This window comes from Myotis nattereri (assembly GCF_964212035.1).
Source record: "Myotis nattereri genome assembly, chromosome: 1".
Taxonomy (NCBI): Eukaryota; Metazoa; Chordata; class Mammalia; order Chiroptera; family Vespertilionidae; genus Myotis; species Myotis nattereri.
The window spans coordinates 184008873-184036666 of NC_138075.1; the positions used below are offsets into that span (position 1 = coordinate 184008873).

General features: G+C 39.4%; 1 protein-coding gene across 2 annotated transcripts in view; it reads right to left on the reverse strand.

The window, feature by feature from the left end:
- MTHFD2L (methylenetetrahydrofolate dehydrogenase (NADP+ dependent) 2 like) overlaps window positions 1-27794 on the reverse strand; it is a 110793-nt gene that overhangs the window by 30131 nt on the left and 52868 nt on the right. For both annotated transcript variants that reach the window (XM_081114022.1, XM_081114021.1), the window contains exon 6: window positions 26977-27069. In XM_081114022.1, coding sequence (XP_080970148.1) covers window positions 26977-27069 — 93 coding nt within the window. The remainder of the gene's footprint in view (window positions 1-26976; window positions 27070-27794) is intronic.

The window sequence follows — 27794 nt, forward strand, 5'->3', positions numbered from 1 at the left end:
TATGATTTTATTTCTGGCAGTAGAAAAAGCCCATTATGAATGTATATTTTCAAAAATAACTATTTCAGGGTAAACTATTCTTAACAGGAAATTTAGTAAAATAGATTTCTGATTCAGTTAAGATTTATCTGCTGTGGGTGAAAATTACTTTGGTTGATAAGTAGCCTAACCAATGGATGATCTACACAGAATTACACTATTTCAAAAGCTATGACTTTTTTGTTAAGTGATTGCAAATCTGTTACTTTATAATTCCTATATGAGAAATAAGAAATTAATCACCAGTGCTATCTTAGCAAAATAAACTAAATAAATATAATGTTTTAAAAAACAATACCAATACCTAAAGTACACACCAAACATGATTCTACACCCTAAGACCTAAACTTACTGATAGGAAGATATAACCATTACCCCTTGAGTAAGTGTCAGGCTATATCTTTATTCTTACCATTTAGAACCCAATATTCATATGTCTATTTGACAATGTCTGAATTAAGTTCACATGAATTACAAAAACATTAATCCTTTCCCAATGAATCCTCCTATCATAGTCATCTTAAAGTCTTTATGAAATAGCCCAGTCAAGGCATCCTGATAAAAGGAAGTTCCATATTTACACATAAATTTAATTAGTATAGTTCAAAGAGCTATGGAAACATTATCTAATTAAACTTCACAACAATTCAGTGAAGCAAGAGAAGGTTGACCCATTATCCTCATTCACAGAAGAGAGATTTTGAGGTGCTGAGAGGCTAAGTGATTTCTTAGTTTCACAATGATGAGTCAGAGGTGAGACTGGGAACAAAACCAGAACTCCTGTTTGGATGTAAAAGTAACACCGTGAAAATGCTTATTCAGGTGGCTGGCTCCTCCAGCTGGAAGCTGTCCGACTACATAAATTACAAGAGTAATTGCAATGGAATTTGTATTAATGCACACGTTTCTTTCTAGATTAGAAGTTTTTCCTTCAGCATTATTGCTCCGGAAGCAGTTAGATAACAGCTGTATGCAGCCTAGCTAAACACAACCTACAGGAGTAGTAAGTGTCTTCCCCCAAGGGTCTTCCTGCTATTTCTAAACATCTTCTGGAAGTGCTTATAAACCAGTGAGTGAGTGGCAATGACCACAGGGCATATCCCCTTTTCTCTCTTTCCCTGGCTTTTCAGTTCCCATCTGATACCTGTTTGGTTTATGATGTTTCTCATGAGAATAATATCCACACCAAGGACAATCTCTGGATGCTTCCAAAGCTTCTAATCCATCAGGTGCCAGAATAGTACTAGGTTCCTTTGTTCTCAGAAAGTTATAAGATCACTCTTGAATATTTCCATCAGCTTCTACCTGGAACCTTTTCTCAGTAAAGTCCAGTGGACATGTGAGGGCAAGATGTGTGCTGCTTTTTTCTTCCTCCCATCAGCTAAACCTTGCTCCCTTCAAATGGGCAATGGTGCATTTGAGGCATGGGTGGAGGTCGCCTGTGGGGGCAATAAGCAAGAATCTATATTACCAACCACCATGCTATACTGTATATAGAGTATAAGACTCAAATTAAATTTATATGGTTATAATAATCTGGTTATTTAACAGGAAAGGTGTAAAGGGAAGACTAGATAATATAAGAATGCCATTTATACAGCTTTGCCAAGAAGTTGCAATTAACATTCTCCCCTCATATTGTTGGGGAAGGGATTGGACAATAGAAACATGCCCAGTAAGGTCTGGGTGACGTGGGAAGGTGCTTTTTGGTCAGTCACACCTGGGAACAAGTCAGTGGCCAGAACAGGCATGGCCACTACAAGGGCACGAAACCAGAATATTTAAACTCCTGGACAAAGGAATGCTCTTGACGTTTAGATCTTGCCCCGCTAGCTGTCTTGGGATTACTGTTGTTGCAGGGGGAACACTCTCCAGCATTTGTCCATGTGGCCCTTGGCCATGTGGACTCCATACAATAAACTGATGGACTTTAATTAGTCTGATGCTGAATTGGACCCGGCTGCAACATGGAATGGAGACTCTGGACATTGGCCCTGCTTCTGGTTTTGCTGGTTTTTAAGACTGGACTAAGGAACATGGAATCTTGGATCCCAGGAATGTAACTCCATGCAAATAAAGTATTTTACTATATCTCATTTTCCTCTGGGGGCCTCTGAAAATGCTTATTTCAGAGGTGCCCCAAGAATTCGACTCCCACGAATGATGGGTAAATTTGGCCCACTCATTTCTCTGGTAACAATAGTATTTAAGGTGATGGCTTTGGCCATTTTAAGGAGTTACCCAGTTTTCCTGGTTCTGTCCCATGTTCACAGGATGTTACATGTTATTAAACTTTTGTTTTTCTCCTGTTTACATCTTATGTCAATTTGCTTATCAGACCAGTCAACGAACCTAGATGGGAAGAAGGGAATGATTTTTCCATCCATAGAGACTGAAGAGAGAGGAAAATAGGGAATATATGAAATGAAGTCATTTTAACTAACCTATTAAAATTATTAACATTATGAAGATTGGGGCATGAGGAAAGACTTCATTCTCCTTCTAACTATCCTGGAAACTTAAGCTTTTTTGAACTTTCCACATCCTGTATAAATGCCTAGATACCAATCTGGACTTCCATTTAACCCTCTAATTACCCACTGACAAACTCCTGTATCCAGGCCATCTGATTACCCTCTGAAGGACTCACATATACATCTACCTGACATCCATTAGTCAGACTGCCTGACACCTGCTGATATCCTTAGACTAATCCTAGAGGTAAGAATACAGGATGACTAATTCTCAAGAATGTAATTTATACTATAAGAACTTTAAATCTTTCTTCTTTAAAATACTTCTGTGTATTTGCCTGTGTTCTCAGTTTGCAACTCTAAGACCCTTAAATAAATCTCTAATTTATTTCTAGAAAAGCATCCAGACTAGCGTCCTTCACCCTGGCCTCCGGCTAGAGGCCCCTCCCCTCCCTCCGAGTGGCTGGGGCGCGGATGCTGGACTCATGTTAACGGGGCGCTGCTGCCAGCATCCCGCCCTGGCCACTATGGGAGGCTCCCTATTTGTTGCAGAGTGACAGTTAATTTACATATTATTCTTTTATTAGATAAGATAAGATATTGTGCTAAAGTGCTTAGCACGTTGCCTGGCACATAAAAAATACCCTATACATGTTTACAATATAGCAAAGTTATTTACATATTAGCCTGGACAAGACATTTAGAAGAAAAGAAAATTTCTGTGCACGCGTATGTTGTGTTATAATTTGATGTTTTTCAAACTGTTAGTTGTGGTACATTACTGGGTCATAAAATAATCCAGTGGCAATCAGCATTTGTTTCAAAGAAATAGCACAACATGATGATGTAGCATGGCATAAATCAAAGAGCAAGACATATACTAAAGTATTCTTTTGTATGTGTTATATCATACACATATGTATTTGTCCTACACTTTTACTCACCCTGCCAACATTTGATTTCATCAGATTTTTTATTTTTTGCTAATTTAATGTATGAAAAATTATCTAATTTTGAGTTTATGTTTGTCTGATTATTAGTGACATCAAGTCATCCTTCATTTGTTTATTGTTCAATTGTATATTTGGCTCTCTCTAGATAACTGATAATTCATAAATTTAAGAAAATACATAGGACCCCTGGCAGGTTCAGTGGTTCTCAACCTGTGGGTCCCAAACAATGAAAATACATCCTGCATATCAGATTTTTACATTACGATTCATAACAGTAGCAAAATTACAGTTAAGAAGTAGCAACGAAAATAATTTTATGGTTGGGGGTCACCACAACATGAGGAACTGTATTAAAGGGTCGCGGCATTAGGAAGGTTGAGAACCACTTAGAGCATTGGCCCGTGTACTGAAGAATTGCAGGTTTGATTCCTGGTCAAGGACAGGTATTTGGGTTGCAGGTTCATCCCTGGACCCGGTGGAGGCACATATGGGAGGCAACCAATCAGTGTGTCTCTCTCATATCTGTTTCTCTCTCTCTCCCTCTCTGCTCTCCTTCTTTCCTCCCTTCCACTCTCTCTAAAAATCAGTGGAAAAATATCCTTGGGTGAGGATTAACAACAACAACAACAACAACAACAACAACAAAACATAGGCTATTGTGGCTCAGTGGTTGAGCCTTGAACTATGAACCAAGAGGTCACGGTTCAATTCCCAGTCAGGACACATGCCCAGGTTGTAGGCTCAATCCAAAGTGGGGGGTGTGCAGGAGGCAGCCGATCAATGATTCTCTCTCATCATTGATGTTTCTATCTCCCTCTCCCTTCCTCTCTGAAATCAATAAAGCTATATATTTTTAAAAAACATAGTGTACTTTTTAAAATCCATGGTCAAACAAGAAAGCCAGACAATTATACTACAGTATGGCATTGTGATGCAGAAATGTCCAGGATGTAGAGGAAGATGAGTTAGGGAGGGGGTGCTAACTTAGCCTGTGGCAGAGAGGTCTAGTTTTCCAAAGGACTGTTGATTCTGAGAGATGCCTTGAAAAGTAGATGAAAAAGGTCAGAAAGACTGTTCTAAACAGAGAAACCAGAGTATATAAACAACATCAAGAACAAAAATAGACACTTCCAATAAACTTTGTAGATTTAAGGAAACCGAAAGGAATTTGAGATGGTTAGAGTCTAGGATGCATGCCTAGGGCAGTGGCTAGAGATAAAGCTGGAGTCTCAATTCCCACTAAGCACTTCAGAGAAAGGCTGATTCACTTTCGATGGATCACATTCTAGTTCCTGTGTATCCTGAATTTACTAAAGACATAGTTTCTCCATTGAAAATGTTGGAAATAGCCAGTTTTACATTGCATTCAGTTATTGAAAACACCACGGCTGGGTGTATCCAGAATGAGCTGGAGGAAGGGGCATCACAGAAGTCCCCATGGGGCGGGCTGAGGAGCCTCCAAGGGACATCTCACCACGGTCTGCACAGGGGAACTTTGAATACTTTCAATGACCAGACTGCATCCCAAATCAACTAAATCAGAATTTCTCTGTGTGGGACTCACGCATCAGCATTTTTAAAGTTCCTCAATTAATTGAAATGTGTGACCAAGGTTGAGATCCTGCCCTAAAGAAAGAGGGGACCAGGTGTATGTGATGGACTGAAGGCAGCATCATATTTATTGATATGGGAGAGGTGAGTCTAGATCTCAGAATTCATAGCTCAGATCGGGCTTTACTCCAGGCTCCCATGAGTCCATTTAGGAATGTAGAGAGGAAGACCCCAATAAATAAAGAATTGGCAGCTCTTAAAAATTCTGTATTATGTTTTGCGCCATTCTAAGAGAGACTACCATGATGGAGAGGCATTCTTTCCCATTTTGCAACAGAACTTCATTCTTACCTTGAGGGCTCCAGCACACCTAGGATGGACTGTGCAGCTAAGAGACTGTATCTGGCCACAGTGGTCAGCGTTGTTGGCAGGAAAAATAAAACTCATCTCTATATGAGTGTATGTTGTGAAGAGACGGTGATGAGGGGTTAAAGCAGAAGAGAACACTATGTGAAAACTGACTGCACTTGGTAGGGAGTATAAACATCCATGAGAGATGTAAAAACAACAGCAAAGGTGTGAGGCATAATTAAAAAGGATTATACAGAGAATCTCTAAAATTTTAGCACTATAAGGAAAATATCCAGATGGGAAATATTCTCATTATTTCAACAGATATTTGCAGAATAGCTATTATGTGCCAGGCATCAGAGAAAGTGAAAGGGATAAGACAATGAACAAGATAGACAATAATCTCTTCCTTATGGAGTCGACTTTTTCATAGGGAAGGTAGCTAATAAATAAATAAATAAATAAATAAATAAATAAATACCGCACACAGTGTCTGGCAATGATAAATGCCAGAAAACAAAATAAAACCCTGCTATTTTTAGATAGGCCTCTCATATGTTCATTTGAACAGGCATGAATGAAAACAGTGTCATTATGCAAATTAGTGGGTTTCAAATTTTTTGGTTTCAGGCCTACTTTGCAGTCTTAAAAATTATTGAAGACCCAAAAGAACTTTTTTTATGTGGCTTATGTCCATTGACTTTATCATATAAGCAATCAAAACTGACAAACTGCTTAAATATTTATTTAATTCTTTTAAAAAAAGACAATAATAATCCCATTACATGTTAAAATTATAGATTTTAATTAAAATAACCACATATCCCAAAATGACAACAAAAAGTTGTGAGAAGAGAGGGACTGTTTTACGATTTGGATAATCTTTTAATGTCCAGGTAATAGAAGAAGCTAGATTCTCAATCTGCTTTTGCATCCAGCATCATACTCACATGTAGTTGGAAAAGGGAGAAGTGTTCTAAAAGACTTCTAAGATAATTGTGGTCATCTTTCTTTGAATCTACATCAAAACTAGATAAGAAACCGTTTCTACAGGGTAGTTGCAATGTGTAATTTGAAGCCATTTCAATGAGCTTTCCATAGTTTATAGTATTAAAACCCAATACTGGTCTACCTTACATTTTGAGTGGATATAGTGATATCATGCATTACTTATTTGAAAAATATCACTTCACTGAGTTGTACACATCTTCCCAATGTTGTCACACATCATTATACAATTCTTAAAAATCGTAGTTGTTAATATCACCATCAATCTCAGGGGGAGAACGTATTGGGAAGCTGTCAAGCTCACAGTGGGATCACTGCTTTTGCAGAATTTTAAGATCAGTTGAATCAAACTATAGTCTAGTCCATTGTGCTAGTACAAGTTCGCCACAACTCACCTGGATGTCTTTTGTAGCCACTACCAGTCTTTGTTTTCATATCTTCCTTCCCACTGACAAAAGCAGTTCATTGGGCACTCTGACCCTTTCCTTCAAAGCCAATAGAAGGATCTATCTCTCTACCACCAAGCAAAGACCTCCCCACACCCCACCTTTTTAGTCTGAGGATCATACCACTTCCCAGCAGATTGGAGAGACTGTGGTGACAAATATAATGAATAATCTCACTCTCACTTGAGACCCCACCCCCACAAACAGGGAGTGGCACAACCTTGAACTGTAATAATCATGTAACAACAGTTGAAACAAATAGTAACACCTACCAACAAAATGAGCAGTGTTACTTTTAATTTTGGTTCTCTGTAGAACATTCAAAACAATATTATTAAACATTTTTCGGTACCAAATCTCACAGAGTTCACTGTCATAAATGATGTCAGTGTATGAGCCAAAGTCGGGAAAGAACGGGCACTTTGAGAGAATGAGAAAAGCTCTCTGTTCTCTCAGGGATTTAATGGTTGGCTCTGTTACCTTGCCTACAAGCTTTGTTTTGTGAGAATTACTAGTTCCTTATTACATGTTTGGTGATACAAGAACCAAACAAAAAATAAGGGCAACACATTCATATTCATTTGGAAACACTGAAATAACCCATGGGACTCTAAACAGACCTGAGATAAAAGCAAGGAAATCAAGGGAATACATTGTTTGAAATTAAGAAAATGATTATTAAAAGCAAATAAATAAAACAAAACAATAAAGCTACCATAAAAGGCTAAAACTTGTGTTTAAAAATGAACAAAATTCACCAAAGTGGATTGGAAAGCTTCAGACTTTGTGGTAGAGCTCTTCTCCGACCATAACTCGCCCTTCCCATGTAGCCTAACGGGGGTGTAAACACAGTAGGCTGGCATTGGGAGTGGGAAGGTAGCTGACAGAGCCCTGTCCTGGTGAACGTGAATGTCCCTACTGTGTGGAAGATGACTGGTGCAACTGAGACACACTGCAATAAAATCACACCAGATGGACACAAGGTGCCCAGTGAAAACTGGTAAAAGGAAAGGAAACTGCAAAGGTCTTTCTTGTCTATTAGTAATGAACCCTTGAAAAGCATATGCCAGCCACTCAACTCCTCTGACGTGCCTTTTGTGGTGACGCCAAACCCAAAAGGAGACCAAGTGCCGCTCTATATATGCACCCACAGTCCCTGCACTTTCCTTTCTCACAAGTTTTTTTTTAATTTTTGCATTCTGTTTGCATGTTGCTATTTGACTAATGCCTGTTTAAAGTAGACTACAAGCTCCATGAGGGCAGTAACTAAGTCAGTTTTGTGGGACACCCAGCACTGAACCCACTGTCTGGCACTACTTGGTGCTCAGTAAATGTGTTGAGGAAATGAAGAGAGGGAGGGAGAGTGTAGCTTTAGACTAGCTTAATAGGCCAGTCGTGGGAAAGTGGCACGTTAGTCTAACGGGGAGAAAGACCAAAGGAAGCATCCCATATGAAAACAAGAGAGTCACCAAAGCTCTTGTTCTATATACTTTAAGTTGGAAATGTGTTCATGTGAGAAAGCAATTGAATACAGTCCAGTAAGCACCTGTTAGACATCTTAAGGTAACAAATAAATCCTCAGAATTCTGAATAAGAAATTCAAAGTTTTCCTTGTGACATACTCTCCCTCCTCCCCTAGCCCCACGCTAGTGAGGAGGAAAGAGCTTCTAAGAAGAGACAGAACATTATTTGAGTAGTTTCGCTCATTGTGCCTTATAATTTAATTAGCTTGGCTGGCACTGCAGGGCTGTTTAGAAGAAACGAGAAGGTGAAACAGCTGTGTCTCTGCAAGTCTTGGGAGTGTCTTACCTGGCAGTAGTAGCAAGAATTGGCAGGAGGGGAAAGAGAGGTGAGCAGAAATTCCAGAAATGTCCAAATCACAGATTCCAGAGGAATGTGGACATACAGCAGTCATTCTGTTCCATGTAGCATAATAGGACAAAGCATGCATGGTCTGAGGAATTCTTCATGTGGGAAGACAGATGACACTGACAGCTCTACGTGGAGAACTAGCAGACACCCGTAGGGAATAAGGTTTGCCATGAGGTCTGCACAGGCGTGCAGTCTGAGTCACGGAGAGAACTTGGGCTTCATGTGATCTTATACTAATGGTAAGACTATATTTCACATTTATAAAAGTAAACACAGTAACACTCCCCACCCCTTGCCCTCGGTTTGCTGTAAAAATAATGCTGAGTAGATGAAAACACCGAGCATGGTGCTTGGCAAACTGTAGCATTCAATTAATGACAATTGCCTGTGGCTTCTTAGTTTTCTAATTGAAATGTCAAATACAATATGAGTATTGTGTTATATACAGTTTTGTGGTATTGTTACTTTAAGTGGCCTTTCTATGTAGCAAAATGTCTCTTTTTTTAAATAAGTTGCTTCAAACTTCTTTTTTCAAAAAAAAAAATCAAAGTATAAATAAAATTCCACCATTAATCACCTTTGGATAATTTTAGCAACTCAATTTATTTTGCAAATATCCCATTATTTCTTTAGAACAAAATACAAAGATGGCTTGCTTGGCCGGTATTGCTCAGTGGTTGAGCATTGAGCCCTGAACCAGGGGGTCATGGTTTGATCCCCAGTCAGGGCACATGCCTAGGTTGTGGGCTCAATTCTCAGTAAAGGGTGTACAGGAAGCAGCTGATTGATGATTCTCTCTCATCACTGATGTTTCTCTCTCTCCCTCTCCCTGAAATCAATAAAAAAATCCTATATAATAAAAGCCTAGGTGGCATCACGCCCTCGCGTGAAGTCATCACAAAATGGCCACCACAAAATGGCCACGTTCACAGCAGAGGCGGGGCCCGGTGGCCACTCCATGCCATGAGGCCTGGGGATCCCGTGGCTCTGTGGGGTGTGGAGGAGGCCAGTCCCGGTGTAGGAGGTGGGTTGCAGCAGGGGAGGGCAGTTGTGGGCGATTAGGCTGGTAGGGAAGGCAGTTGTGGGCAATCAGGCTGGTAGGGGAGAGCAGTTGGGGGCGATCAGGCCAGCAAAGGAGTGGTTAGGGGTCAATCAGGCTGGCAGGCAGAAGTGGTTAGGGGCAATCAGGCAGACAGGCTGGCAGGTGAGCAGTTAGGAGCCAGCAGTCCCAGATTGTGAGAGGGATGTCCCAGATTGAAGAGGGTGCAGGCCGGGTTGAGGGACGCCCCCGCCTCATCCACGAATTTTGTGCACTGGGCTTCTAGTATATTAAAAAAAAATAGATAGCTTAAAAGGCCATGCATAAATGAGCTAAAAATGCCCTGATTTTACCTGTGTTAGCCACTATTGTTATGTGACTATGATCTCCAGCTGATTCCAGGAAAATAATGTCACTAGTGAGTGATTATTTTTGTCTTTTGGTAGAAGGGGGAGAGAGGAGTCTTTTCTTTACATAATTATTCTAGGATTAATGGTGTAAAAGGATTAATAGGATTAATTATTCTAGGATTAACTTGCTTCCACTTAGAGTTTATAGGCCAGAATCCCTAAAGTGCATTTGATGATGAAAAAATAACTTATTATGCAAGAATATTTAATAAACTTAATAAATATGTAACAGGTAGAAAGGGGTTTTAATTTGATTTACAAATTCCTTGGCCATCAAAATCATATAAAAAATGTCCCAGAAGTTTATGTTTTTCCAGCTGGACTACATATTTTGGAGAAGCAAATATGGGTCTATGACAAAAAGGAATGTAAATGAATATTTTTTGGGCCCTTTCAATAAATTATTAATTCCTAAAGCATCACTCTGTGAGGGTATGCTCTTTAAAACTGCCGCACATTATGAAAGGGACACATATGGCAGGCTGTGTTTTGTAAAAGCAGAACTAGAATAAAAATGTAGTAATACTCTACTCAGCTAAGAAAATGCCAAGTCTTTTACTGTTAAAATAGATGAATGTGAAACACTACTTATTGGCAGACAGAGAATTGTAGTCACAATCTGCAAGCTCTGCAAAGCTAAACACATATTTGGATTTCTACCACATGTAATCTAATGCAAGTATTCTTCAGAATATAATTGGCTGTAAGCATCCCCTTTGTGTAGATATGCCATCATTCCTTAAATGTTCCCATGTTGTTGGGTGCTTAGACTGTTTCCAACTCTTTGCTATCATAAATAAATCTGCAGTGGATATCCTTGAATGTTATCTCTGTAAGCTCATTACAGTTCTCAATGGGATAAATTCCTGGATGTAGTATTTTGGGAACTGAGATAATGTGTGTTCACAGCATATATCCAAGTTTTTAAATCTATGTATTTTTATTTGAAGAAATGTAGTCAAGTTACTATCTCATCTAGTGCCCTAGGTAAACTAACACCATGTCCTGAGTTATTTCCAAGCCATTCAGTATTCCTTTGCAGAGTTTCCAGTAAAAAGTCAGAAAACTTATAAAGTAAGGAGAAAACCCCTTCAAATAGTTTTTTAATCCTCCAAAAAAATAAATTTGGGATGATAGCTTAGAAACCTAAAAGAATTTGTTACTCTTAGTAAAAACAAAGGGAATTTCATTCACTGTGATATGGTGTGCCACATTATTTTTAAGAATATTCATTCAGACCAACTATACTAGGGTGAATGTATATCATAATGTGGTGTGTGTGTGTGTGTGTGTGTTTTACAAAGAGTAAATTCCTGGTTATCTTTAAAGTCAGTGTAACTATGAATTATGGGGAAACATAATAAGAACATTATGGAAATGTACCTGCCTTTTCTGCAATGTAATAGTTGATCCCTGATTTAGATTACCATCTTGATTTAAAGGGCACAGTGGCTAGAGTGTCGGCCTACGAACTGAAGGGTCCTGGGTTTGATTCTGGTCAAGGGCACATGCCTGGGTTGCAGGCTCAAGCCCCAGTAGGGGGTGTGCAGGAGGCAGCCGATCAATGATTTTCTTTCATGATTGATGTTTCTATCTCTCTTTCCCTCTACCTTCCTCTCTGAAATCAATAAAAATATATGTAAAATAAATAAATAAATATAAAATAGGCAATTATTAATTAACCAAATCAGAAATAAATTTGGAGGATATGCACTCAGGTGAAATTTGAAGGGACAGAGACAGAAACCTTCCCTTGCCTAGGCATACAGCAAAAAGTAAGGGCTTTCATACAAAGCTGTCCGATGGGATATATGCTGGCACCAGTGATCCCTTTCTTCTCATCACTGTCCTTCAGAACCAAAACCACACCTGAAGCAGGCGGCCAGGTGCGCAGCCAGATTCTCCACAGCCCATTTCAAACACTGTCTCTACATGGATTACGCAAGTGTTGATGTGTGGTATTTTGATCCCTGATTTTTTTAAAGTTTCAATTTTCCTGTATTTTAATTAGATGTGTGAATGTTACTGTGAAACCACAACTAATAATAACTAACTATAGATAATGGAATCATTTCACTTTCTTCCAGTCAACACATGTTTGGAAGAGACATTCAGCAATACCACACACTCAGAATACACCAGAGGAATGACTTCACCAAAGAAGAGCTCATGTTCCTACCCACACTAGACAGTAGAGCAAAGTATTTTCTTATTCTTTCATTGAAGATGGTCATCATTTCTCAGCTGTTTCTCTGCCTCCTCCCTACCTTACCTCTGAACTCTGCAGGTGCAAGCGCTGAGTCAAGGGTGCTGATGCAATGCCATATTAAGCTTCGTGAAGTGGAACAGCCCAAACAAGGTATTAAGGTTGAATGGATCCTAGAGATATCATCTACCCTTATAGAGGCCCCATCAACTTCTCGGAAAAAAGCTTAAACAAAGATAAACACCTGAATTCTAAACAAGGAAGTATATTCATTCAGCAATGAGTTTTCTAATCCCCAGCACAAGATTCTTCACTAGATATTTAAAAATAAATAAAACCTGGTCCTAGGTACTGGAGGTCACAATACCTTCGGAATCACTTCAATGCCGTCCCCTCCACGTGGTCACCTTTCATACTGACCCACCATAATTCTTGCTGTTCTTTATAGACTCATCTCATATCTCACCTAGGTCCTCTGTATTTCCATTCTCCTCCCTTTTATTTTGTTACATTTCAGAATTAGCAATGTGATGCTTAAAAGGGGACTGTTCTACTTTAAATAAAGGCACCCAATGCCATCCCCTGTTAGTGTGATGTAGCCAAATTTCACATAATATTAAAGCATATTTTATGACTTGCATGGGTGTTGTTAAGCAGATATTTTGTTTTTTTAATCCTCACCTAAGGATATTTTCCCATTCATTTTTAGAGAGAGTGGAAGAGAGAGGGAAAGACAGAGAGAAACATTGAAGTGAGAGAAAACACATCGATTGGTTGCCTCATGCCCACGTGCTGACCAGGGCCCAGGCCAGAGAGGAGCCTGTAAAGGAGGCATGTGTCTTGACCAGAATCAAACCCGGAACCCTTTGTTCTGCAGGCCAACACTCTGTCCACTGAGCCAAATTGGCTAGGGCTAGGCAGATATTTTGTACAACTATAAGTTATTACTTGATAAGCCTCATATAAAGAAAGGTCTATTAAAAATTAATAAACTATAAAGGTATAAATCCAGTGAAGATATAATAGAAAACAATGCTTTAAACCTCCTCTCCAGTGTAGAGCAGATAACATTTATTGGAGTCACTAGTTGAAATGAGTAATACTATTCAAAATACGTATTTTAAAAGAGCTCAGAGCCTTACACTTGATTTTAAATCATCTACTAATATACCAGGAAAAAATAATGGCTATAGGAAACACTCTTTATTAGATACTAGAGGCCCAGCGCACACAAAATCGTGCACGGTTAGGGTCCCTAGCCTGGCCTCTGTCGCCTGGCCTCTGCCACCCTGCAACACTAGGCGAAGCTCCCCTCCTCAGGACGCTCTGAGAACCCCAAGACTGCTCCGACTGCTCCTCGAGGCTTCCCCCGCCCCAGGACACTCTGCGAGGCTTGCTGCCTCCCCAGGAAGCTCACCACTGGACACTCTGCGAAACTCCCCCTCCCCCCACTCTGTAACTGCCCCCTGAAACTCCCGTGCCCTACGACTGTTTTGTCTGTTTTGTGAAACTTGCTGCCACCCGGGTGACTGCTCCACTAAGCTCATGGCCAGCCCACCACAGTCGCTCAACAGTCCCCAGTCACACCCCGCCACCAGTCCCCCTCATGGTGAGTGGCTCCCGGGCCGGGCGGGGGCGGGGGGGGACCGAAAGGTGCTCCATGCACTTCATGGTGACTGGTCACCTGTTTGGTCATGACGGCACCTAGCTCTTTATATGTATTAGGATGGATTAGCTATCTTAGATCCCATCCTATTTTTTAAATATATTTTTATTGATTTCAGAGAGGAAGGAAGGGGGAGAGATAGAAATATTAATGATAAGAGAGAATCGATTGGCTGCCTCCTGCACACCCCTACTGGGGATCAAGCCCACAACCCGGGCATGTGCACTGGACGGGAATTGAACATAGGATGCTTCAGTTTGCAGGCCAATGCTCTATCCACTGAGCCAAACCGGCTAGGCAATCCTATCCTATTTTTAATGTAGATAAACTCATTTGCTAACAGAGAAATAGTGGGCTTTTAATCCCTACTAGCATGTTGATCCTGAATCTCATGGCCATCTATGCCTTGATCAAAGCCTCAAGAGAGATGAACGGACAGCACAGGAGTGGAAGAATAAAAAGAAAAAAATAGATGGGGTTACCAGAAAAACAGACTAGATGGCCAGGAAAAACTACCGAGCACATACAAAGCATGTAACACTTTTGTTTTTAGGTCCTACTTTTTAAAGAATAAGAATGAATAAGCCAATGTTTCAAGCAAAAACTAGGCAACCCAGGCTCAGAAACCAAATAATCAGATCATAAAAGACTGAGAAAACAATTTCTTCTTGTTTTGTAAAGCACTAAAAATAAAAAATAGGCATGAGAAATATATGGTTACTGAAACCAGGCTTCCTATGGTAGAAAAAACCCACTACAAAGATATAATAGGCTGTGAGAATTAAGGCGGAAAAAGCAGGTCAACTGGGTTACCTGGAAAAGTCATATAATGGAAATAAAATGCATTTGATGATAAAAGCATCAAATAGTCATGACAAATCCAACACAAACAGAGCAGAAATGCAAGTATGAACAGAAAATACAGGTTGTGAGAAACATTTATTAATAAAGCTTAAATTTATACAGATTAATTTTATGTTTGAGACTATAAGTAGCCATTCATAAGCTAATAAAGAACTTAATACAAATAAAATAATTATTAAAGGGACCTTGTGTAAATAATCTTTGGTGTTTATAGTAATGTTCACAGTTTTTCATTGCATTATTCATAATAGTAAAAAAAAAGAACAATCTAACTGTCCAATAATCAAAAATTGATTAAATAAATTGTAGTATATCTACAGCACAGAATAAGTACTATGGAGTCAGTAGATGTTGTGCTTTAGAAGAACACATTTTATGAGGAAATGTACATGGTGTGGAGCTATAAAATACGAATACTATGTACGAATGAACAAGGTGTATGATATTTGGGTTTACATATAGTAAATATAAAACAGTTGAAGACCAAACATAAAATTAATTTTGGTTGTCTTTGGCTGGGAATATGAATTATTTCCCTCTTATTGTCCACTTTTTCTATATTTTTATAGTAAGGATATATTACTAACATCAGAAAAAAAACCTATAGTTAAGTGTTCTCTTGTACATTGATGAACCTTGTTTGTTGTGGGTCAGGGAGTCTTTGCCTACTTGGTAACTTAGGCTCGGAGGATGGGTTGTGGGGGCTGGAATGGGGAGGAGAGTGGAAGTATAGAGAGGCAATTGGGTAAAAGTCTGAGAGAACAAACCCCTTCACCTAAGTGCCTCTACCTCCCCTCCCCTTTCACAAAGTCAGATTGTTCCAAAAGAAAGAGAGGTGGCCTGTGTACATTTTTATTTTGTTCATTGTCTGCACTCTTCTGTCAACGTGTCAACACTCACTAATTTGGAAGTGCCACTATGCCCTGGATCAAGCTCTCACCAGTAATCTCTCTCCCCTAAGGCTTTTTAAAGTTTTAACTGTACTCTCTAACCCAGAGGGAAGGAAAAGGTCAGGCATCTATACAAGCCCACTGTTCACAGCAAAGTGAGGTTCCTCAGGCCCCTAGGGTTAGCAAGCTAGTTGAGGAGCCCAGCCTTGTGACAATGAGGAGAGATTCATGCTGAGTTTTGTGTTGGTCCATGAAAGCACTTTCAAGCCCTCGGAACAGGGAGGTCTTCTCTTTTTGCCAAAGAATTTCATGTTCTGCTCCTAGTAATTATATCAAAGACATTGTTTTTTACATCTTAAATGTGTCCCGGAGCCTAAAGCCACAAAAGGGGGTGGACAGAAGTGCAAAGCAAGTCAGGACTATAGGACCATATAAGAAACTTAGACTCCTAATGCAGAAATCAAGAACATTGTTTAGCCCCAATGATGATGACCGTCCTGCATCTACATTGCATGCAAAGCAAACTACAGATCCTCAGCTCTTTTCATTCTGCCTCTAACTGCATAACCTTAAAATATCTGCCCCAAAGCGAGAAATTCAGTTAGTATTCACAGGTCTCAGGCACATCATGTCTAACAAGCCTTTTCAGCTTAAAAGGTTTTGTTGCTCTTATTTTGCTCACATCCTACTAATCCCTGCAAAAGAGCTGAAAAAAGCCTATTTTATACTCTATTAGGGATGTCGATGATCACTGGAAACAGGAGACTCCCAAAGAAAAATGCTGCTAAAGATTACACTCTGCAGGGCGAGCAACACCCCACAAGCCTCGTTCGGTGGCTGCTCCATGAAAATGCCCCCCGTGGGCATCTGGTTCTTAACTACACGTATGTGTGCCCTCTGCCTTGATGGGCTCCAGTCAATCAGATTTTATCAAGATAACAAAAGTGGACAGCTTAGCTACTGCTTACACAGCACCTACCATATGCCAGAGGTGTGCTCACTTCTCTCCACAGGATAACCAGGCCTTACGACAGGGGTCCTCAAACTACGGCCCGCGGGCCACATGCAAATACAAATATTGTATTTGTTCCCGTTTTGTTTTTTTACTTCAAAATAAGATATGTGCAGTGTGCATAAGAATTTGTTCATAGTTTTTTTTTTTTTTAAACTATAGTCTGGCCCTCCAACGGTCTGAGGGACAGTGAACTGGCCCCCTGTTTAAAAAGTTTGAGGACCCCTGCCTTATGACAACCCTACATACAAGGGGCCATTATTATTATTCCATTACAGAAGAGGAAACTGAGGCAGGAAACAACATCACGTGACTTGAACAAGGCCATACAGGTGTTAAATCGCAGTGTAAAGGTTTGGACCCAGGAGGTGTGTTCCTAGATTGAACACTGGTAACCACAACAATAAACATCCAACTCTATATAGTTTTTACTAAATAGCCACCCAGAGGTATCACATCTCAGTCCACACACACTGTACACGGAGGTCTGTTCACAATAGGAACCTGGTGAAACACTGGCCAGCTTGGCTGAAGAGTTGTGAAGTGCCCCCATCCACCTGCGGCCTGTCTACACTCTCTTCTCTGCCGGGCAGCAGCTGCCCCTCTCCTGGGTCCCTTCCCTGGGTCAGAAGTCTTGTCCATTGGAAATGGCACCACTGAAACACTCACTGGACATCCTAAGCAGTTCTCCAAGTTGTGGAACTTCAACTTTGCCCCAGTGCTCCTGCAATGGTCTCTCTGTAGATTTCCCAACCCGCATCCCACCAGCACAGCTCAACAGCAAGTTCTAAACAGCCCTGCCTTTCATAGGAAGGACACTTCCGGACAAGGCACAACAAAACGTCCAGTGGAACAGCATGGATTGTGCCCCTGCTCTGACAACTGCAGGTGAAAAAATGGCAGTATTCTTGTCCACCATAAATTCACATATCGGTGGGTGCCAAGGTCATGCATCATGCGCTCCTATAAACGTGCTCCCTCATAAAGGCGCACAGGGAACCAGCCTGGAGTGGGGCAGAAGGAAAGCACCTGACCCTGACTTGCCCAGGCCCGAATGTGTTTAGTATCTATCTTCCTTGACAGCTCAGATACACAAGAAATAGCAAGATCGTGTTTTATTTTATCTAATTCCTTTTTATTTCAAACGCCCAACCTACCAGTAGGGAAAACCTTAAACCGCAGTCCTCTCTGGATTCCCCTTCATCTCCAGAATATGTACACAGTTCAAGAATGATCTGTCAAAGCTTGTTGCTTTGGTTTGGAGGAGATGGGCCGTTGGGAGCCAGTGGGGCTGTCAGTTTGTCTGCCTGTTGTGGGTCCTGTGAGTACCAGGTCTCAGTCACCATCACCTTACCCCAAGGCAGTGATGGCAAACCTTTTGAGCTCGGTGTGTTAGCATTTTGAAAAACCCTAACTTAACTCTAGTGCCGTGACACATATAGAAATTTTTTGATATTTGCAACCATAGTAAAACAAAGATTTATATTTTTGATATTTATTTTATATATTTAAATTCCATTTAACAAAGAAAAATCAACCAAAAAAATGAGTTCGCATGTCACCTCTGACACGTGTGTCATAGGTTCACCATCACTGCCCTAAGGGGTTCCCTGGCATCAGACCAGTGCTCTCAGGTAGAAGTATAAGTGATGCACAGATGTGAGTTTAAATCTTCTAGTAGTCATATTTTGAAACAAGAAAAAAATAAGAAAAAGTAATTTTAATCATGTACTTTTAAAAATCCAATATGGTAAAAATACTTTTTCAATCAGCAATTGTACTTCGTAGGTGTTTACCCAAATGAATTAAAAACTTATATCCACACAAAAACCTATAAATGGATGCTTTAGTAGTATTCAGACTCACCAAAACCTGGAAACAACCAACATATCCTTCAGGAACTGAATGGATAGATAAATTGTGGTACATCAGGCAATGAAATATTATTCAGTGATACAATAAATAAGCTATCAAGCCATGAAAAGACAGAGAGGAACCTCAAATGCATATTACTAAGTGAGAGAAGCCAATCTGAACAGGCTACATTCTGTGTGTTTGCAACTATTTGACATTCTTGAAAGAGCAAAACTACGGAGACAATAAAAAGATCAGTGGTTGCCCGGGTTTGGGGAGGACAGGATAAATAGGCGGAGCAAAGGCGGTGTTTAGGGCAGTGAAACTCCTCTGAAGGATACTGTAATGGTGGATACATGTCACTATACATTGTCCAAGCTGATAAAATATACAGCACCAAGAATGAACCCTAATGCACACAATGGACTTGGATGATAACGATGTAAAAATGGGAGTTCATTCATGTAACAAATGTCCCACTATGGTGGGGATATTGAGAGTGAGTGAGACTGTATGTGTGAGGCAGGGGGTACATGGGAAATCTCTATCTTCCCCTCATTTTTTCTGGGAACCTAAAACCATTCTCAAAATAAGTCTATTCATTAAAGTTTTTTTTAAAAAGGAGAGGCAACAAGAGACTTGTCTGGGAACAACTGAATACACAGCTGTTAGCAAAGGCTGTTATCATCCTGAGAAGCTACAAACCTTAAATAAAAACTAAGCTTGTATGAAGTGTTCATTTCTTAGATTAATTTATTTATGTTTATGATAATCAGTTAACTTTGATACTATATCTGTATCAAAGTAACCAAAATATATTCCTTTAGTTATATCAAAGTTGCAGCTTAATAATCAACTGATTTGTTATTTCTAAATTATTGTTTAAATATTCATGTCGTGGCCTAAGAAGGACTAACATATATTAGCATATCACTTACTGGAGTATTTACAATATGCTTGGGACTGTGCTATGCTCTTTACATGGACTGGCTGGCTTAGCAACCCTATGTTAGAGGTTATTATAATTCTTCACTGAAGAGACGGAGGCTCAGAGAGATGGGATACTTGACCAAGGTTGCACAATTAACAATTGGCAGAGATGGGATTTAAATTCTGAAATACTTACTCTAGCAAGGTCTGTGTATTTACACCACTCCATACCATTGACAATAATTGACAAAATTAAGATAAATGGCAAATTTAGGAAGGCAGAAGGAATTCTAGTGGAGAAGCAGAGACTAACGGGGACAAGATGGAGAATGAGAAGAAGAATATGGGAAAAACAATAGCATCAGTGAAACCATAAGGTGTGCTGACATTGGCTCAGGAAGCACCCAGAGCTATAAAGGAATAAGTTCCACACCCAAGTGCTATGAGCTCTAAATGGTGACATAGACTATTTTCATGCCCCATCCCTTGGAACTTTTTAGTGTCCTGGCATCCTCAAAATTACTAATCCTGCTCAAAGGAAGAGGAAATACTGTACTGAGAACCTAGGATGATGTCTGATGGGTGTGTTTCTAAAACTTGAAAATATGATGGAATAAGTGGTGAAAAGTAGTTGGTTGGTCACCTTGTATTTTATGAAGAGTAAGTATAAATATTCCCAATTACTCTACTGAATTGCCCATTTATCCTGTTTTATATTACAGTGTCTATCTTTAAAAGTGTTGCAGTAGGATGCTTGAGTTATGACTGTGAAGGTTCATTCATCATGCTGGAAGGGATGGCTTAGTGGACTAAATGCCAGCTTTCCCCAACTATGACACTGTATCCAGAGGTTAATAATAATAGGCAAGTGGCATTGATTCAGCAGCTCATCTTCTGAATGAAGCTAGTTCCAAAAAGTTTACTCAGATGGGAGGAGGGTTCTTTAGACAATGTCTGGAAAAAAATTGCCAATCCTGCCTGGATCATGAAAATTCCTAGACCCTTTACAAGTGTAGTATTTCCCCAGCATGAGATATGGAAGAACCAAAGGACTTTTTAATACAGTCTTAGAATCTGTGCTCTCTTCTGGCCAGCAGTCCCTTCTTTATCATCAGCCTTACACAAGCCAACTTAGCCCTCCCCAAACTAGAGTAGTCTCCTTTTACCCTCAGTTTCTTCACCTTCTGTGGTTCCAGTTACCTGTGGTCAACCTAGATCCAAAATGTTAATAAAAAAATCATAAATATATCATTCATAACTTTTAAATTGTGCACTGTTCTGAGTAATGGGATAAAACCGTGTGTCGCCCTGCTCTATTCAGCCTGGGATGTGAATCATTCCTTTGTCCAGTGTGTCCACTCTGTATACGCTCCCTGCCCTTAGTCACTTAGCAGTCATGTTAGTTATCACCTGTCACAGTAATGTAACGTTTGTGCTCAAGCTTTTACTTCATAATGTCTCAAAGCACCAGAGTAATCATGCTGGAAATTTGAATATGCTAAAGAGAAGCTATAAAATACAATAAAATATTGAAAGAGAGACAGGGAAGGAATGCGAGAGCACACAGTCACATAAGCTTTAGTTTATTATTAATTATTTTGTTAATATCTTACTGTGACTAACTTATAAATTAATGTTTATCATAAATATGTATGTATAAGAAAGACATAGGGCTCAGTACTACCTATGGCAGCGGTTCTCAACCTGTGGATCGCGACCCCTTTGGCTGTCGAACGACCCTTTCACAGGGGTCGCCTAAGACCATCCTGCATATCAGATATTTACATTACGATTCATAACAGTAGCAACATTACAGTTATGAAGTAACAATGAAAATAATTTTATGGTTGGGTCACAACATGAGGAACTGTATTTAAAGGGCCAGAAGGTTGAGAACCACTGACCTATGGTATCAGGCATCCACTGGGGGTCCTAGAATATATCCCCACAGACAAGGGGTGGCTACTCCTTTATTCAACTGTTTAATACCCTCAATTTTAACTGTCTATAGTAGTCTCTTTCTTCACTCTTCTCATAGTTTCTTTTTTTAAAATATATTTTTATTGATTTCAGAGAGGAAGGGAGAGGGAGAAATAGAAACATCAATGATGAGGGAGAAACACTGATAGGCTGCCTCCTGCATGCACCACACTGGGGATCAAGCTTGCAATCTGGACATGTGCCCTGACCAGGAACCTCCTGATTCGATGCTCAACCACTGAGCCACACTGGCCAGGCTAATTTCTTAATTTAACATTTATACTCAGATCAGTCTACTCCTCTACTTAATGATAGAAACTACTCTTTTATTTCAAAAAAATAATTCACTTAGATGGCTTTATCAATTACTTTACAATGACCAATAAATTTTAACACATTAAATGCCCAGTCAGTCACCGGTGACTGACACTATACTTTCCGTCTGGAAGACAAAACAGGCTGGGTGCTTAACATGTTAAACAAATTCATCTTTATAAAATTATATTCTTAAAAATTTATCAGCAAAGCAGGGTTTTAAAAGCCTATAGAATCTATTGCTATTCTTATTGTGTTCATGCAAACAATCAGACCAAATAGAAACTTAACGTGATACAGTAAATATATTGGTCTTAATTTGGCTCTTTAATAAAAATGAGGGTGATTTTAGGGAGGGGGAATTATGTTTACATAGACTTTATAGTACACAGTTATGAATATTAGACTCACAGCTTTATTTTTCATTTATGATTTGAATTGGATACTAAATTAATCTTAAATATTTGGCTACAACCCTCCAAACTATTCTTTCTTTCCTTCCATCAGATCCTTTGTCATAATTCTTGCTGTTCTAGCTTTTGTCCCAATAATAGTAAGATTTGTAGCACAGTTTGTCTCCATCCGGTAATAAGCCCTGCTTGTACTCAGGAAATACCACTCCTCAACACCATCACAATCTCCTTTTGTGGCCAGGCCTCATTGTCCCTAACAGAGAGCAAGGATTTTTGGCTCTGAAGAAATATGTTGCCCCTTTCAGCAGGAAGCAGCTATAGAAGAGACCTTACACCCTCTTTTCTCTGAAAGAATTCAGTGCCAAGATACTTGAGGGGGGCGGGGGGGAATGTTAGACAGAACCCAGAGCAAGAATGATGGACTAGGTACAGAAACTCACTAGGGCAGAAAGACCTAGATGCCTCGCAAGGGGCAAAACTGGGAAAACAAGAACCTCGCCCCCAGGGTAACCTACCTTCCCCTAGCATATCACTGGGCATGTGATTTGGACTCCAGATCTTTCATATCTCTAATCAGGTGATTTATACCCCCTGACCTTTTCCTCCCTAAAGATTAACATCTAGGTCTCAGTTGTATTTCAGCTTCCGGCCCAGAAAAGCAGCAAAACCAGACACGTGGTGCTGTGGCTGCCTCAGGACCAGCTTTTACCTCTCAAGTCATTCAACTGGTTTCCTTGGGTATCTGATAATTTCACCCTCCCTTATAATATTGGTCACACTAAGGTGCTAGGTGATTGGTTTCTGATATATGGCATAACTGTTTATTAAGAATAATTATTAACAAACAGAAAGAGGAGGGAAACATTAAGCCTATAGGACAATACAATCCTTAGCAGCCATCTGTAAGCTTCCCACCATAGGAGAACAAAAGACCAAGAAAAACTCACTAGACAGCAGGAGTCAGACCATACAAGGAAAGGAAACTGTTCTGAAGGCTACTGATTGCACACCTGCATTCCATCCACATTCCAAGCCCACCAGTTCAGCCCCCAAACCCACTGATGACAAGTTTCCTGCCAGTGACTGCATATAAGGATGAAACACTGGCTCCTGGGTGCTGTCATCATTGACCCAATGACCCCTTGGCTTGGTGCTATGCAGCCCTTCCTTTAAATACTCCAACCCCCATCCTTAAATAAATTTAACTTTTTAAATTTATTTAAAAAATAAGCTAATTTTAGTCATGCACCAGAATCATCACATGCCATTTCCTCTTATACTTTTCTTCTGTAAAGCCATTCCAAGGTTTCTTCACCACATTCTTTTTTTGAATTTGTAATAATTTGAAGAAGTATTTGTTCCAGTTGTTGTCTCAAAATCAATGCAGCATACATTTATTGAGTACCCACAATGCATCAGGTACTGTTTTGAGCACCAGTAAAAAAAAATTCTGTCTCTGCAATTGTAAAGAGAAGGGAATAGACAACTTTAAACAACTAGAGCAGCGGTTCTCACCCTGTGGGTCGCAACCCCTTTGGGGGTCAAACGACCCTTTCATAGGGGTCGCCTAAGACCATTGGAAAACACATATATAATTACATATTGTTTTTGTGATTAATCACTATGCTTTAATTATGTTCAATTTGTAACAATGAAATTGGGGGTCACCACAACATGAGGAACTGTATTAAAGGGTTGCGGCATTAGGAAGGTTGAGAACCACTGAACTAGAGGCCTGGTGCACAAATTTGTGCACGGGTGGGGTCCCTTGGTCTGGCTGGTGATCGGGGCCAGCTGAGGGGAGGGACTGCAGGAGGTTGGCTATGGGAGTGCACTGACCACCAGGGGGCAGCTCCTGCATTGAGCACCTGCCCCCTGGTGGTCAGTGTGCATCATAGCTACCAGCCGGCCGGTCAGCCGGTCATAACGGTTGCTTAGGCATATATATATATATATATATATATATATATATATATATATATATTGCTATGTGTTATAACCATGGTACAGCAAAGTTCCTAGAAACAGATTATTTCTCTCTGGGAATGCAGAGGGGTATAGTTTTAAGTAGGAGCCTAGAGCCTTTTATTTCTAACAGCATAGTTTGACAGGATTTGGTTTTCAAATTTGAACTTCTATATTAGTCTACTTTTCAAATTTTGGTGAGATGCTTTAAAGGTAAGTCCTATATAGTTAAACCTATGAAAATGTGAGAAACTGGAGAAGTGAGATTAATATGAACATAAGCTAATTTTAGTCATGCACCAGAATCATCACATGCCATTTCCTCTTATACTTTTCTTCTGTAAACCCATTCCAAGGTTTCTTCACCACATTCTTTATTGTCATTTCAGACATTATCAATGTGCCTGATACATCACCCACTACTCCTCCTCTACTCCTAACTTTGAGATGGTACTGCTTCCATATATGCTGACATTCTAGTTATGACAATAATCAATACCTCTGCCATGAGGTCATTATATCCTTTTGTAATACCCACTGCTAATCTCATGTGTTTGTTTCCCACATAGAATGCATGATGTGGTTATTCATTATTAGTGGGTTGTTGTTGTTTTTTATGCCTTCCCTAAAATTCCACTATAATTTACCAATATCTACATATTTTATCCTCAAATTCTCCAGGTGATTATTAAGGAAGTAAAAATGTAGTAATCTTTAGTTATTTCTTACAAATTCTCAATTTTCTTCCCTGAAATTTCCCATTACACAGATGTTTATTTCCTAAGGATGATTGCAGGGCTACATACAGAGCTGTATTCCAGAATTCAGCATACATGTGTATCTAGTTTGAGGCACTAGAGCTGGAATACAAAGCAAGGAACAATACCTGTTTGCACTGCCTTCACTCAAAATTGTCTTCCTTCCAGGATTAAGACTGTGCGTGGCCAACTGGCTGTCTAAAATAGCCTGCATACGGGACTGGCGCCCTCTGGTGGTAAGAGGATACCCTGAGTAGAATGTCTGAGATATAGAGCCTCAGTACTGCTTCATCACCTAAGACCTGGGTACCTCCAGACTCCTATTTTGTTAACTTTATGTAGAATTGGTCCCTTTTCCCTTTATTTTCCCCTTCCTTTCTTATTTTTTAACTCCTTGATCACAGTGCCAATACAGTGAGTCTATATGAGAAACTCAAGGATGATGACAGTGTTGGCATAATGACTTGTGACATAAAGTTTGATTTAGTCACAACAGAATATCAGTGCTTCTTGAAAGAGGATGGTAATTACCCATTTGTCATTTCTCATAATACGAAAAACATGAGTATGAATGCATACTGAGGGATTTTGCTCCAAATATGCATTCAAAAGAAAACATGCATTCGATATTATAATTGATAAATGAGAACTAAGATCAACTGTGAAATATTCTTTATATATTGTTAACATCAGAATCAAATCAAATTTTAATGATAATGCACATTTCATTTTGTCTAAAATTGGAGATTAGCAATGACGACCACTCAAATTCCTCTCTCCTCACCAAATTCTGGGTCTTGTGCGTGACTACAAGTGTTTCTAAGAAAAAGTCAATGTAATAGTTATCTTGCATGAATCTATCAGGTGCTGCAGCAGTATTTCACCTAATGTCTGTGGTCTGACAAAGTGCATTGCCTTTCTAAACATCCATCTTACTTCTGTCAACTGAGCTCAAACTCTTACGTTTGGTATACCTCCTGAATATAATTTTTTAGAAAAATAGGAACTGTAGTTAGAAGGTTATTGTTGATTCTAAAATGGGACTATTTCTATTTATATTCTATGAAGAGTCAAATTACTCCATCTAAAGTTATCACATATATATTTTGAGTTCCTATAAAGGGCCTATAGAATAAGAAAGTGAATTAAATTCTGTTAAAACTAATTTAAATTATCATTATTTTCCATTAAACGCAATTTATTATGAAACGTTTACTCTCCCTTCATAATTTGTAAATACTCAGCAATTCAACTGTAAAGTGTAGAAATTATCAATAATATCTAATTGATAAAATTAAAAGGGCTCTCATTCCAGCCTTGGATAAAGAACAGTCAGTGTCTACACCGTAGAAATACTATGTGGCAAGAGTAAAGGGTAAAGGCAGAAGTAAAGGGTAGAATTATTTGGTATGTTCAAATGTAAAACAAATTAGGAAAAGCTAGACCCATTAAATGAAAGTATAATAACTGTTCTCTCTGTTTCTATTATTGTCTCTCTAAAGTCAAATCTTGACCCAGTGTAAGTAATCTTTTAAAAATGTATGCCAGACCATGTCAATCTCCTGATCTCAGCCATCATAGCTTATATGAAAGTTTTTACCATGGCCTACAAATTCCGACATGTACCAGCCATGGCTATCCCTTCAACAGCATTTCCTACCAGTCTCCCCATAATTCATTCATGTTTAGAAGCAATCATATTGTCAAAAGAATTGGCAAAGTGTACATCTGTTCTTGTGCTTAATATTTCATTCCAAAGGTTATTCAGGTTTTCTATAATGAAGTGACAAATGCTAACACAGGCACAGTGGACCAGTATGACCAATATGATGATTGCCAAGAGACAGAATCCAGTTGTTGGAAGTTAATCATACATATCTTAATTCTCTGAAGAAGTGGTTCTTACCGACATGCTGGCAATTAGGGCAGGAATTACTCTGCTGATGATACTCCACCAAGTAACACCCACTAAAGGCTTACCTGCAGCGACTATGATAATATCTGCCAGCTGAGTATGGATCTTCAGTTGTTCTTTGGGGGTATATCTGTGAGCTATTGTCACTGTTGCATCACCTGGAATGCAGAAGAATTCCATTAATGATTACTTAACTTATTCATAATTTATAAGTGCTCCAATTTTAGAGGAGTTTCAGTTACATCCTAAGTGTGAAAAATTGCTTTGAAATAATTAAATCACTTTAAAAACAAAAGCTAGATACAAAAATATAGATGACCCATATCACTGTACCCTTCAACTGACCAGTGGAAAATCAAATAGCCCAAATGAGGGTATGTGCTGATCATATAGGACAGCTATAAGTAGGATCCTAGAAACCTAGCACTTGAAAGTTCTGCATTGACAAGTTAATACACAGTCACTCATTGACTTGATAATAAAATTTATAAATACTGAAAACAGCAAGACAAGTGCACTAAAAATGGGGCAACATCTTGTAGCAGGACAGGTTAGAGATTAATTCTGCCTCATTTGGCAGGTACCACATTCATCTTGAGGAGGTGTCAAAAAAGGGTTCCTAGAAAAGGTAATATACTTTGTTAGTTCTTAAAGCATGAGTAGTAGTACACCAATCAGGGAAGGGAAAAAAAGGAATTCCAAGGCAAAAGAATGGCAAGGAAAAATGAACCAACTTTGAAATTATGTGTTTAAGAAATGATGAAGAAGTCTAGGCTATAAGGGAAAGTATTCATACATGCTTTAACAAAGTGATGTATGAATAAGAGAGGTTAGCAGACTGCGGGATTTCAGTGCTTAAAGTGAGAGCCACCGAAGAGGAGTA